This window comes from Taudactylus pleione, unplaced genomic scaffold, assembly GCF_031769625.1.
Source record: "Taudactylus pleione unplaced genomic scaffold, aTauple2 ptg001990l, whole genome shotgun sequence".
Lineage (NCBI taxonomy): Eukaryota > Metazoa > Chordata > Amphibia > Anura > Myobatrachidae > Taudactylus > Taudactylus pleione.
In genome coordinates, this window is record NW_028286386.1 from 6,111,303 (window position 1) to 6,124,357 (window position 13,055).

General features: G+C 39.8%; 1 protein-coding gene across 2 annotated transcripts; it reads left to right on the forward strand.

Annotated features, from left to right (window-relative positions):
* Window positions 1-415: 415 nt before the first annotated feature.
* Window positions 416-12,263, forward strand: B4GALT7 (beta-1,4-galactosyltransferase 7). 2 transcript variants are annotated; one of them, XM_088465401.1, is made up of 6 exons: window positions 416-1,040; window positions 2,029-2,367; window positions 4,682-4,907; window positions 7,524-7,607; window positions 9,318-9,422; window positions 11,991-12,263. In XM_088465401.1, exons 1-6 carry the CDS (start codon window positions 991-993, stop codon window positions 12,144-12,146), a joined length of 960 nt encoding a protein of 319 aa, XP_088321527.1. In that variant the 5' UTR covers window positions 416-990; the 3' UTR covers window positions 12,147-12,263. The 2 variants fall into 2 exon arrangements, with proteins under 2 accessions (XP_088321527.1, XP_088321528.1); XM_088465402.1 differs by having other exon boundaries at window positions 416-770.
* The last annotated feature ends 792 nt before the right edge of the window (window positions 12,264-13,055 follow it).

Consider the following 13,055-nt stretch of genomic DNA (forward strand, 5'->3'; position numbering starts at 1 on the left):
TTTTCAAGGGATATCTTTTGTCTTTCATCGCTCAGAAATACATCTGCTAATAGATAGGCCCCTTAAGGCCCCCACACACGGCACGATATACGTGTATGGGCACAATATCGTACCTGATATTGTGCGGTCTGCAGGGACCGCACGATTGCCAGCCGTGACAGCACGATCTGTCTGCCGACGGATCTGCAGTCGCCCTACACAGTGCATCACAGTGTATGAGCACTGTATTTGAAGACCATTGCTATATGTATTTTTTTGATTTGTGCTAATTCTCCTGCCGGCTACTGTGTGCACTGCAAATAACTGAAATAAGACCGGCAGCTACACCATAGGAACGCCCAGCGCCGGAACCTTTACCACGCGAACTATGTTGCACAGTTGAAGTGGAGGAAGTAATAAACTGAGGGACCTATGTACATAGCCAGCGTGTAAGAAGAAGTAATAAAGCTACGCCGGGAGCCATACTGAGCGCACTACTCCTGTGCCGCCTTGGTGCCGCTCGTCCTGTGCCTCTGGGCGGGGCAGACAGACGTACCTATCCCTGGGAGAGTATAGTATATAGGGCGTGAGGGCTCCAGGGTGCGGCTGCTGCCACTGGTTGTAGGAAGTGTTTCCTAGCTGCACTCTGTTGGAGTTCTATGTGGAGGTTACATAAGCAGTAATTGCATGTACTTGGTGAATGAATAACCTGTCCCTGTTGGGTGACGCACATATGCTGCTGCTTGCAGCTAATACTACTTATGATGGAGTATAACAAGATAATGCATAATGTATGTTAGGTCTTGACGTTCTTTTTCTTGCATTTAGAGAATTAGAATGAAGCCATGTAATGTAATGATGCCTGCTCTGTGTTACTAATAGGGACTAAGTCTTCTATAAGTGATGGGTAGACAGTTGGTGTTGGTCTTTGTGTAAAATGCTGTTGCTGTTGGCTATAGTGAGTTATGACAATGTAATTTTCTAGTACTACTAAACTGTGCACAGGCAGCGATGTATCTGACACGGAGGAAACCAGCCCTGTATCTCAGAGAGGACAGTAGGTGAGGCCAAAGACGTAGGTTATCGCTTTCCTGCATTTGTGTATTACCATTGTTACACACACAATCTTTTTGGTACTTCCTCATCTTTGCTGCCCCCTCCTGGAGGCGCTGGTTACGCTACTTACGTATCTTCACTAGTCACTAGCGGAGTTTGTATATTCTCCCTGTGCTTGCGTGGGTTTCCTCCGGGTACTCCGGTTTCCTCCCACACTCCAAAAAATATACTGGTAGGTTAATTGGCTTCCAGCAAAAATTCACCCTAGTGTGTGAGCGTGTGTTAGGGAATATAGATTGTAAGCTCCACTGGGGCAGGGACTGATGTGAATGGCCAAATATTCTCTGTAAAGCGCTGAGATATATATGCGCCATATAAATAACTGGTAATAAATAAATAATAGTCAGTGAAGATGCATAAGTAGCGTAAAGATCAGCCAGTGTCCAACGTCATTCCCTACCATCCAAGTGGGCATTGAGGGGGAATATATCCTTGTGGTGAGCGAAGCGAGCCGCCGCGCCCGCATCGTGGCGAGCGAAGCAAGCCCGCAAGGGGCCGAATGGTATTTCCTCATGTTTACGCTACTTGCATATCTTCACTGATTAGTGATGATACGTAAGTAGCGTAACCAGCGCCTCCAGCAGGGGGCCACAGAGATGAGGAAGTACCATCTTTTTTATGTTTTTCTTTTTGATCCACAAACATTTGATTGTTGTGGTTGATTTTTGTAGTCATTTTAATTAACATCTTTTCTAAACTGCAGTAAAATGTATTGTAGTTTGCAGAACTTTCCAAAGCTACATATGAACTGATTTTCTCTTATGAATGCATGATGTTATATGCATAGTGTGTGGTGTGTATATTGGCAGAACACCAGTCTTAAATAGTAAAAACAAGCAATGTCCAGCCCCAAAACTTTCTATTTTGTGCAGGACACGCAAAAGTTTTCTTTACAATATTATATTAATTAACCTTTGATATTCTTTATTTTAGGTCGAGACTCTTTCTTGGGATTCTGCCTAGGAAATGCAGTATTTTCAGTCTATTCCTGACCTGCTTGCTGCTAGGTTTTCTATCTATGCTTTGGTTACAACTCAGCTGTACAGGGGATGGCAAGAAGCAAGAAGATAAATCTCCCAAGCAGACCTGCCCCCCAATTCCTAGGACTATGAATGAGGATCCCTCATGGAATCCCCACCGCCTGGCTTTGCTGGTCCCTTTTAGAGAACGATTTGAGGAACTCCTAAGCTTTGTCCCCCACATGCACCAGTACCTGTATGAGAAAAAAATCCGCCACCATATATTTGTTATAAATCAGGTGGATCACTTCAGGTTTGTATACTCTGTTGTTTCATTACACGTGCCTGTTATTTTTCACTTTAGTGGGCAGATGGCTGGAGAAGTTCAAGCAACAAGTATTTAGTGTACTGAAAAAAGTACCAGTAATAACAATTAGCCACATTTTTACTTCCCTTGTTTTTGGTGCTAAAACTTACATCAGAAGGAAGGTTATAGAAATTGTCGTTGGCTCCAAAATGATCGTCCTCTCCAAACGATCATTTCTATTCAAAATAGTCTCGCTGGCTGACATCGGGCAGAGCTCCTTAAACACTGCACTTTCTGAACAATGCCAAACGACGGGACAGACATAGCGTACTTGGCACACTATATGTCAGGAGATGATCCAACGGGTTTAGTACACACCAAACAATTTGCGAGCCGACCTGCCAAATGTAGCCAAATTGGCCTGAAAATCGCATAGTGTGTTCCCAGCTTAATTTGGGGAAAAAATATTGTGCCTGTGGTATGAGATACTGATCAGGGTATGGTGAATGAATCTTGCAGAGAATGTTGAGAATGGAAACTACTCTATTGCTGATTCAGTTCCTGATCCAGAGTTGTATGCTATTGCATAGTAGCTGGGTCTTTGGATGCAGCTGCTGTGCAGAAAATTGCTAATGCCGCAGGAGGCGTATTGTGTAAATAGACTGTTCCTGCCAGATTCTGTGATCCGAAGCTGCGTCTGAGGATGCAGCCATTGGTTTACTTCAGTGACCATCGGCCATCTTAGCAACAGTCAGGTTATCAATTTGTGTAGGAAAATGGTAACGGTATAGATACACTGCACAGGAAGCTCCACAACCTGAAAGTTACTAAAATGACCGATGGTCATGCCTGTAATCTGATGGCTGCATCCTTAGATACAGACCATTAAGATTGTCCTCAATTTTATTGATTTTAGAATTTATTTGTCTCTTGCACTGCAGTCACTTTTTCATGCCATCCCTAGGTTATACAATAGATAGCATTGTTACTAAGTGATAATATAACCACTTTATTATTTACAGCAGTGACATACACATACGTGACACATTTGTAAACATAAAAATCAACCTTATTGTACCCAAACCACACAATCCCAGTGTTTCTTTACATACCAAAACCCCTGTTGTTTTAGCCATTGTAGTTTACTTACCTTAGGAATCCTTTCCTCTTCATTTCTTCTTGGTCTCCCGTCCTACTGAGTCTACGGTTCCCTGCTCCTCTCTGCGACAGATGTCATGATGCTGAGACGTGTGCTGTGTCTGTCTGCCTGCTCCCAGCTCCTCTCTAAAGCTGCATGGGGTCAGGGGGCGGATGGGACTTTGTTATTACAGGCCCATGCAGTATCCAGTGGAGCGGGAAAGAACATTCTCCTCCCCTTGTTCTGCTGATTGGCCAGAACATGCTCTGAAGCAGGCAGGAGAGTGTGAAAGCTCCTCCCCTTGCTCTGCTGATTGGCCAGAGCATGTCTCGGAGTAGGGGGGTGAGTGGGAAAGCACACTCCCCTTCCCTTGCTCTGCTGATTGACCAAAACACGTCTTGGAGCAGGGGGGAGAATAGGAAAGCACACTCCCCTCCCCTTGTTCTACTGATTGTCCATATTGCGTCCTGGAGCAGCGGGAAATCACACACTCCTCCCCTTGCCCTGCTGATTGGCCAGAGCGCCTCCTCCGTGGCCCGGCTTTTTTTTTGTTCCCCCAATGTCAATGTTTGTGACACACGAGGGACCAGCTTGTGACAGTTTGAGAAGCGCTGCTTTACAGAATTGAGAATAGCCCCAATGAGGAAGGTTAAGAAAATCCAAAATAACTGGAGATCCAACAAGTAGTTATTTATTCTAACAAAGCAAAGATGAGTAGAAATGTACAGTTATATGCATACAAGAGATAATTACACCCCACTAAAGATATGCATAAATGATGCACCAATTGTATTTTTTAATTTTAGTTATAGAAAGTAGTTTTATTACTGAGCAAGAAGGCAATTTATTTATAAAATGAAGTAGGTCAAGTTAAAAAAATATCCCCATCACTCAATATAGGTAACCATCATTTGAGCTGAACTAATGTTCATCTGCCTCAGTGATGTCACTAGTTCCTATAACACACAAAATAACTACCTCCACGCTGAATGGGTGAGAACCTATTAAATGTTGTTTGTTCTATGGTTTTTATTTTGTGCAAGTCCGGTAAATAAAAGCATGTGGGCTAACACAAGTGAATGTTATTGATAATGCAATCAGCTTGGTCTGTTGCTAGAAAAAAAATATCTGTTTCATGTAATTCCTTATAGAATATAATATTCTTACATATTGTATTATCAGGTTTAACAGGGCTTCTTTGATAAATGTGGGCTTCTTGGAGAGTGGGAACGAAACGGACTATATTGCTATGCATGATGTTGACCTACTACCTCTTAACCCAGACCTGGATTATGGCTACCCAGAAAAGGGTCCCTTCCATGTGGCTGCGCCAGAACTACACCCCTTGTATCATTACAAGACCTATGTTGGTGGCATTCTACTGCTCACCAAACAGCATTATGACTTGGTGAGTGATCAGTGTTTGCTTATGTTAAAGGGTAATGAAAACAAAAATGTTGCAACCTAAAAGCAGTTTCTCCAAATGTGTTTTTGCTTATACCAATTATGTTCAGCAAATTGAATACTTCCATAAAATATGCATTGTTGTAGTTATGGAGTTTGATTTTGTGTCTTTACATTTATTTAACTGAAGAAGGAACTAGTTTGTTAAATCGCATATGATGTGTACTAAGTAACAGACAAAAATTCAGTGTCTGCCTTAGATGCGATAATGTATACTGCAAAAAGGTTGAATAGTAACTATAATACCATCTAAATTTAATATTATTTATTGAGCATATTGGTAAATGGGGCCAAGGATGACCACTGCCTCCCTGGCTGCATTTGATCCAATTTGCCTGCATTTTTGTGTGGCCAGACACAGGATTGTCCCATAAGTGGCGTGCATCACAAGGCAGATTATAGGTATACTTACCTTCTTTGTATACCTCCACTCCAGGAGATCCAAGTGGCATGAGCAGGGGTCGATATTATTCATGTCATCGTGGCCCTGCCCCGCCCTACATAAAGCTATGATGGTCATAATTAGTAGTTTGTGTTATAAAGCCCCCTGCCTAAGGTATTTGGATCTTTCTGATTGAGAATTGCATCATAAAGCTCCTTGCCCATGGCACTTGGCTCTGCCGGAGGGAGATTTGCTTGTCTATAGAATGTATGCTTGCGAGCAGGGCCCTCCTACCTCCGTCTGTCTGTTATTACCCAGTGTTGGTCTATTACGGTTTGTTGCCAATTGTAAAGCGCAACCATACTAGAATAACATAACAGATTGAAGGTCTTGGTAAACTTCCTGTTTTGTGCACAATATGACGAAATAATACTTGACCTAAAGAGCTCAGTAAGGCACAGTAACAAAATATGTAAAAGAAATGAGAACTTGTATTCATGGGCACAGCGTTGTGGGAACAATTTTACAGTGCCTTGAAAGGTATGCAAATCTCATCCCTTTCATTAAATTCTCAGTCTAAATTTTAAGAATGTAAGTTTGAGACTTTTTAGTTTTCTTTATGTTTATGGATATGTTATTTCTTATAATGTTTGTTTTTGGAAAGAGCTTGAAATGCCTGTTGAAGTTTTTGATGGGTATATTATACTGGAAAATCTTGCGTTCGGGTTGGTGATGTATTGAATTCACTGTCTTGAGGGTCTATGTCTAAAGCTGGGCATACACGTCCAGATAAAATGTCTGTCAGACCGACAGACATTTTATCTGGCAGCCTGCCAGCCGCAGATCTCCACGGCATACACTGTGAGATTACTCAGGGTATTTGCCTGACATCTGCGCTCCGCCCCCGGGGGAGGAGACATTTCCCTGTTCCTTCCATGGGAAGGAACACAGGAAATGTCGGCCGCGGCTGGGCATACTGTCCAATGCGGCCGACCGTTTACCTGTTAAATCTCGCATCGGACGGGCATGCTGGACAATCCGGCATGCCCGACCGAGCAATGTTTAACCCTCGGTCGCCCGCACACACGCTACAATTATCGGGGCGATCCGCAGATATCGGGCGGATCACCTCGATAATTGTAGCGTGTATGGCCAGCTTTAGGAATGTCCTGGGATAAATGTGTAATAAACTTGGTCTGTGGCTTGTTTTTTAGGGGACGCTGCCTGATATGCTGATAGCTGCTTTGCCAGTGACTATGCTGCTCCTGTGATACCAGATCTCAGCTGCTGATTCACTTTGCAGATGCCTGTTAAGGCATATATCAACAATCTGAAAACCACAATTGAACAATTTGAAGATTTATTGCCCGATATTAGGATTTCCCAATCTAACAATCTGCGCCCATACACTACAGATATTTTTCAGTGATTTGCAGATCGATAGCAGCAAACACAGATCTGCCAATCTTTAAAGAACCATCATTTTATTAGTAATGGTCTGCAAATCTGCTGATCATGTCCATACACTAGCAATCTACAGCCCCAATCCATCTGTGAAATCCAACATGTTGGACAATCTGATTTAACAATTCCAATCACTTTTTGGTTGCGATCTGTGAAGCCCATACATTGCAGATTTTTATACACAATCGATTGCAAATTGCAGAATTGCCACAATCGATTGATGTATGGGGGCCCCAAAATATTGCATCGGACAGGCATGCTGGACAATCCGGCATGCTCGACCGAGCAATCTTTAACCCTCGGTCAGCCGCACACACGCTACAATTATCGGGGCGATCCGCCGATATTGGGTGGATCGCCCCGATAATTGTAGCGTGTGTGGTCAGCTTAAGTATAACAAATTTTTCAAGACCGATGTATTTGAACTCTAGCTTCCGCCCCTTAGTGTCCTCTTCTAATAGCCTTCATTTTGCTTTGAAAACTACTTATCCAGAATTGTATCACAAGTGCACATTGCATGACAAGTATGTTTAAGCTAATTAAATTTGGTGTGTTAGTATTACCTTTATTATGTAGCCAACACTGATCTGTTCAGTTGCTCAGACACTGTAAAATGATGTGGTTCGGCATACAGTTGTTTTACACTAGCACAAAATGTGGATAAGCGTAAGTTTAAATGTAAAATGTAATTTTCTGTTTCTCGTGCTCCTTCAGTGTAATGGAATGTCAAATCGGTTTTGGGGATGGGGTCGCGAAGATGATGAGTTTTACCGTAGGATCAAAGGAGCTGGGTTACAGGTAATCTAGAGTCTATTCTTTGCATTTGCACACTTTGGGGTCAATTCAATTAGGTGTGAGTTGGCTTGTGCGTGCTGTTTTCACGGCAAACTGCGAATCACAGTTGCAATCCAATTCTAAACTCTCATTACTTTTCCAGAGGAAATTCAAGTTGTTTTGTGTGCAGCCCTCTGAGGTTGTGAAAGGTAGTAAAAATGTCGGGACACAGTGAAGAAACCGTTGGACACTCCCCCGAATTACTAATTAGGCATTTGGAAGTATTCAATTAGCTTTTTGTGTGTTAAAAAAAATTGCCTGAAATTGCCCCAAATTCAACTTTTTCATTATTTTAGGCACCCCAAATTTAAAATTATTTTTAAAATGAAAAATGATAGAGATATATATATATATATTTATTTTTTTTTCGAAAAAAACAAACAAAAAAGCCCACTTTTTAAAGTGGCTTCAAATTACCACAATATCGCCCTTTTTTTTTTTTCTTTTTTTTTTTCTTTTTCTTTCTACATTTTTCATTTAATTTGTTTGGAATTAAACTAAAAAGTTTTGGGTTTTTTTGTTCTTAAAAAAATAAATAAAATATTACATCAGCCATTTGTCACTGTTTATAAGCCTCCAGTACTTTCCTTATGCTCACTAACAGCCTTCTGTATGATTCTGTAACGGTTTTCACTTTTTTGAGTTCCAGGATGGTTTCCCCACTTTTTCATTCCCTTCTCCCAAGTCACATGATATAGAAAATTTGCATACACACTGCAATCTCTAATTGGATCTCAAATTTCTCAGGAGTGTGCATTTGTTAGAGGTTTTTCAAATTTCATAAAACATTCGCTTTTGCAAACTCGTAACTAATTGGATTAACCCCTATAGCTCTTTTCTGAATTTGTGCTTAATTGCTGGTAATTTACAATTCCATATGAAACAGCAACTGGATTCTCTATAGTAGTGGGCAAAAAAAATCTTGGCAAAAAGTATGTTTCAAATATTGGCTGTGTACTTTTGCAACTCAGTAAGTGTATGTTTCTTTTACATGCATCAAATTTTTTTTTATTTTTTTTTACCATGTATAACTGGAAAACTGCATTCATTGTAATGTAAGGAAAAGGGAATTAAAAGAAAAACAAAAAACCTTGCAGTTTACTGTGTCTCTTCTGCATAACAATTCGTCTCGGTATTTCCTACACTATCAAAGGTCTCTCCATTCCCAAGGAGATCTGGTGGCACCGCTGGGCAGACTGGCAAGCACCCAGCACTGAATGTGCTGCTGCTCAGGCACTTTGCGTGTTCAGCACTCAACTCGGTTTCTCAAAAAATGAAACTCCATAAATTAGTCCTTTTCAGTCTACTCCCTGTACCCTTGGGCTAATAATAAGAATAATAATCTCTGTGTCTCTGGTGTGTCTAAAACATTGTAATATGTTTTCGTAATCTCTGGAAATAGTATTTAGTTCCTGTGCTCAATGAAAGCGTTAATAGTCATTGTTATAATTCCTATCGTCTTTTTGGTTCCCTTTTTGTTTTATGTAGTGATTCCCTCAGCCTATATTAACTTATTCATAAGGGCTCTAGGTGGATTGTTTTTTACATTTTGGTTAACCTTGTGTAGTACTTCCTTGTACTAATGAGTGGCATTCTGTTGCCTTTAGTAGTGTATTGTTATAAATGTTAGTGTAAATTTTTATATAATAAACTGGTGAATTTGTATTTTTCCAGCTTTTACGACCAACTACAATCACTACAGGATACAAAACATTTCGCCACATTCATGACCCGGCATGGAGGAAGCGAGACCAGAAGAGGATTGCTGCGCAGAAGCAGGTAGTATATACTGCATAATCTATCAATGTCTGCATTTGTTGCATAGTGACTTTACTGTTCTTTGTACTTGAGGCATGTTTTGTCCACTTTAGCATGAGCATAAAGGAGCCAAGCAAATGTGAAATTTTAAGGATAGATGTAATCGTCATTTGTAGCATAAAAATCTTAATCATAATTATTTAAAACAGGTTAGAAGTTATGATTTATTCAGAGTATGGCCTGACTCAAGTTTAGCAACTGTATAACTATTTACTTTTTTATCAGCATGTTAAACTTTGTATGAATCGGCCTGATGTTTTACTAAACATACATCTAAAATAAGGCTATTAGCACTTTCCTGCAGTGGCCCTAGACACACATTAATATACAATATATACACTATCAATCAAAAGTTTTAGAACATCCATACTTTTCTAGTTTTTATTGAAATTTAAGCAAATCCTTTACAGTGTATAACCTGAAATGGTACAAAGGTAAGGGGGTAAACTGCTAGAGGTTAAAGAAAATGTTTAGATTAACAAAAACCTAATGTAATTTTCAGAGTTGTAACCAATTGCTTTTTCCCTTTTTCTGGGAACAAGCAATTTGTTAAGAATTTACAGCTATTTTGTATAATTAAAAAGAGGTTTGCCTGGGCCATATAGCACCGCCCAGGGGCGTGACTAGGTAGTTGAAGGCCCCATAGCAAAAGTTTTTAAGGGTCTCTATGAACCACCCAATGGTGAAAAATGTATATAACACATGTAATTTGACAAGGAAGATGGGTCCCCTCAGCTCTGGGCCCCATAGCAGCTGCACCTCTTGCACCTATGGTAGTTACACCCATGGCATCTGAATAAGGGCTTATGGACCAATGAATCAAAATTTTAAATCTTCAGTTCGTCGTTTTCATATGCCATCGTGTGTGCGATGTTTACTAAGCGCTGCAGCTTCTCAGAGTGTTTAAACCCAAAATTTAAAAAAGCAATGCTTTAAATAAAAAAAAGTAATCCACTAACTTTTACTCCAATTATAGACTGCGGCTTGGGGAAAAATGGGACACAGCACTGTAATTCAATAAAATAGTCCTGATTTTCAGTAGTCCATAATTGATTGAGTGATGGTATTCTAAATATGTTACAAGAGGGTACAGATGGGAAAAAACTAAAATATCATATTAATAACATAAAAATGATGAATATTCACCACCAAAACTCCCGCATGTGTATTAGCGAATCGGCCACCAATCAGCATGTAGTTACGTCACAACCCCTGGATGGGTAACCTCACTTACATCAGTATGATGCCTGGTATCTCCATTAATCTCAAGGGTACATAATGAGAAGAAATAACCCATAGTGTGATACATACTTACAAAAGGATTATTTTATTGAATGGCAATGCTAAGTGTCCTAATGCTTTTAATAGCAAAACACCACAAATTGTTTATTTGTTATACGGTTTTATTTCCGAGTACATTGAGACATTAAACTGCATAAATTTCACTAGTGTAGATATACTAATAAAGTAAGTTTTATCCATTTAAAGTAAAAAAAATATGCGAGTGGCGTGTATATAGTCACATATTTGTTATATTTTCAATTTGCAACGCCCCGATAAACCTAGAAAAGCAAGTTGTCTTATAGCCCCCTAATAAAGTATGTGTGACTGTAATGATGAGCTAATGTACTGTTATGCGATGAGGATGGCACAGGAATAGATTTCCAGCAGTAATTGAGGATGTTTGCTGTGACTATATGGAATTGAGGAAATTCAGTTTAGAAAGGATGTATTTTTTCCTCTGTTGCTCCTTTTCTCTGTCCCTACATTAGTTGCAGTTGTGATTACAGAAAAATAAAAAAAAAGCATCGACTTTAAACAGTTTGTGTCTCCGCTGTACTTATACTTTTTATATTAATTCTTCAAAGAGAATTACCTGCCTGTTTATTAAAGAGGGTGGTTATGTAGCCCAGCAGGTTCTTCCAAGATGCCATTACCCATATCAGCAGAGATGTGTGTTCTATTACAATAGCTAAACTAATGGAGGTGTCAGTTGAGTTGTCACAGTATATCAAGTCTTTTTTATAGACTGACCAAACACTGATCATTCAGATCTTCTATTTGTTTACTAACTGATTTTATCACAAGTAATGCTGGACATACACTATACAATATCTGTCAGATCTCTGTCTGGCTGGAATGAAAACCTGGTAATGTATTGGAGCAAATGAGTCCATCATATGGTTTTAAACACTGGAAAACGGACATAAAACAATTGTTCAAATTGGTTAAATTTGTGTGTTTTAACCAATTTGTCTGAACGACCATTTTTGCCTGTTTTCCATTGTTTGTGAGCAAATGGTCGATTGTCATTGGGGAAAACAAGGCAATACAATATGCCAGCTATTAAATGTTAAATTGACTAATGCTCAGGAATTAAACCGATATAGGCACGTGTTTCTGTACAGTTTACTGTGATGTATGCTGGACAAAAGGCCGGATAATATAGACCTTGAACTGCTGTATTTTTGCTGTTGTAGTTGGCTTTTATCATATTATTCCTAAGTGTTTTCTTTCTGTGTGTCTTAGGAGCAGTTCAAAGTGGACCATGAGGGGGGCCTGCACAATGTCCAGTATCGCGTGGAGTCTCGTTCCGAATTGACCATTGGCGGTGCCCCATGTACTGTGCTGAATGTACTATTGGAATGTGACTTGAATAAGACTCCGTGGTGTGCTTTCAACTGAGCTTGCAAAGTGTACACACCATTTGGTGACTTAGAACTAAGAGACTGGCCTTACAACAGGAAGACGTGAATCTGTAGTTAGCTATGAACTATAAGAAATTTTATATATTGTAATAAAATTATGACAAAACTGCTTTTCCTACTACATTACTTGGTCAGAAGCCGATATATGATGCTGATTGACTGTGACAAATACATTTTGTGCAATGTATGGCACACTGGATTGGAAAAAGCAAACAAACGTGGATACCAACATTTCAAAGTTTATAGCAACTTTTTCATCAGGGTGCATTATGTGCGTGTGCAGTATATGTGAAACCTCACATCACACCGATGTTTCGGGGCTCACACGCCCCTTTGTCGAGGTAAAAAAAAACTTTTACCTTGACAAAGGGGCGTGTGACCCTCAAAACATCGTTGTGATTTTAGGGGTCACATTAAACTTCTTAAAGCGTCTTCGAGTGCCGCTGATTAATTATACACACTGTACTTTGCAAAAGTTTTAGGCACGTGTGAAAAACATGCTGCAAAGTAAGAATGCTTTCAAAAATAGAAGTGTTTAATAGTTTATTTTTTTATCAATTAACAAAATGCAAAGCAAATGAACAGAAAAGAAATTCAAATCAATATTTGGTGTGACCACCCTTTGCCTTCAAAACAGCATCAATTTTTTTAGGTACCCTTGCACACACTTTTTTTTTTTTCTTTTTTTTTTTAAGGAACTTGTGAGGGAGGTTGTTCAAAACATCTTTGAGAACTAACCACAGATCTTCTGTGGATGTAGGCTTGTTAAAATCCTTCTGTCGCTTCATGTAATCCCAGACAGACTCGATGTTGAGTTCAGGGCTCTGTGGGGGCTATAGCATCACTTCCAGGACTCTTTGTTCTTTACGCTGAAGATAGTTCTTAA

Excerpts from the sequence above, each read along its gene's own strand:
- B4GALT7 (XM_088465401.1), top strand. The coding sequence starts at position 991 with ATGTATCTGACACGGAGGAAACCAGCCCTGTATCTCAGAGAGGACAGT. Across the intron at positions 2,368-4,681 it reads AATCAGGTGGATCACTTCAG|GTTTAACAGGGCTTCTTTGA; the intron begins GTTTGTATACTC and ends TTGTATTATCAG. Across the intron at positions 9,423-11,990 it reads GGATTGCTGCGCAGAAGCAG|GAGCAGTTCAAAGTGGACCA; the intron begins GTAGTATATACT and ends TGTGTGTCTTAG.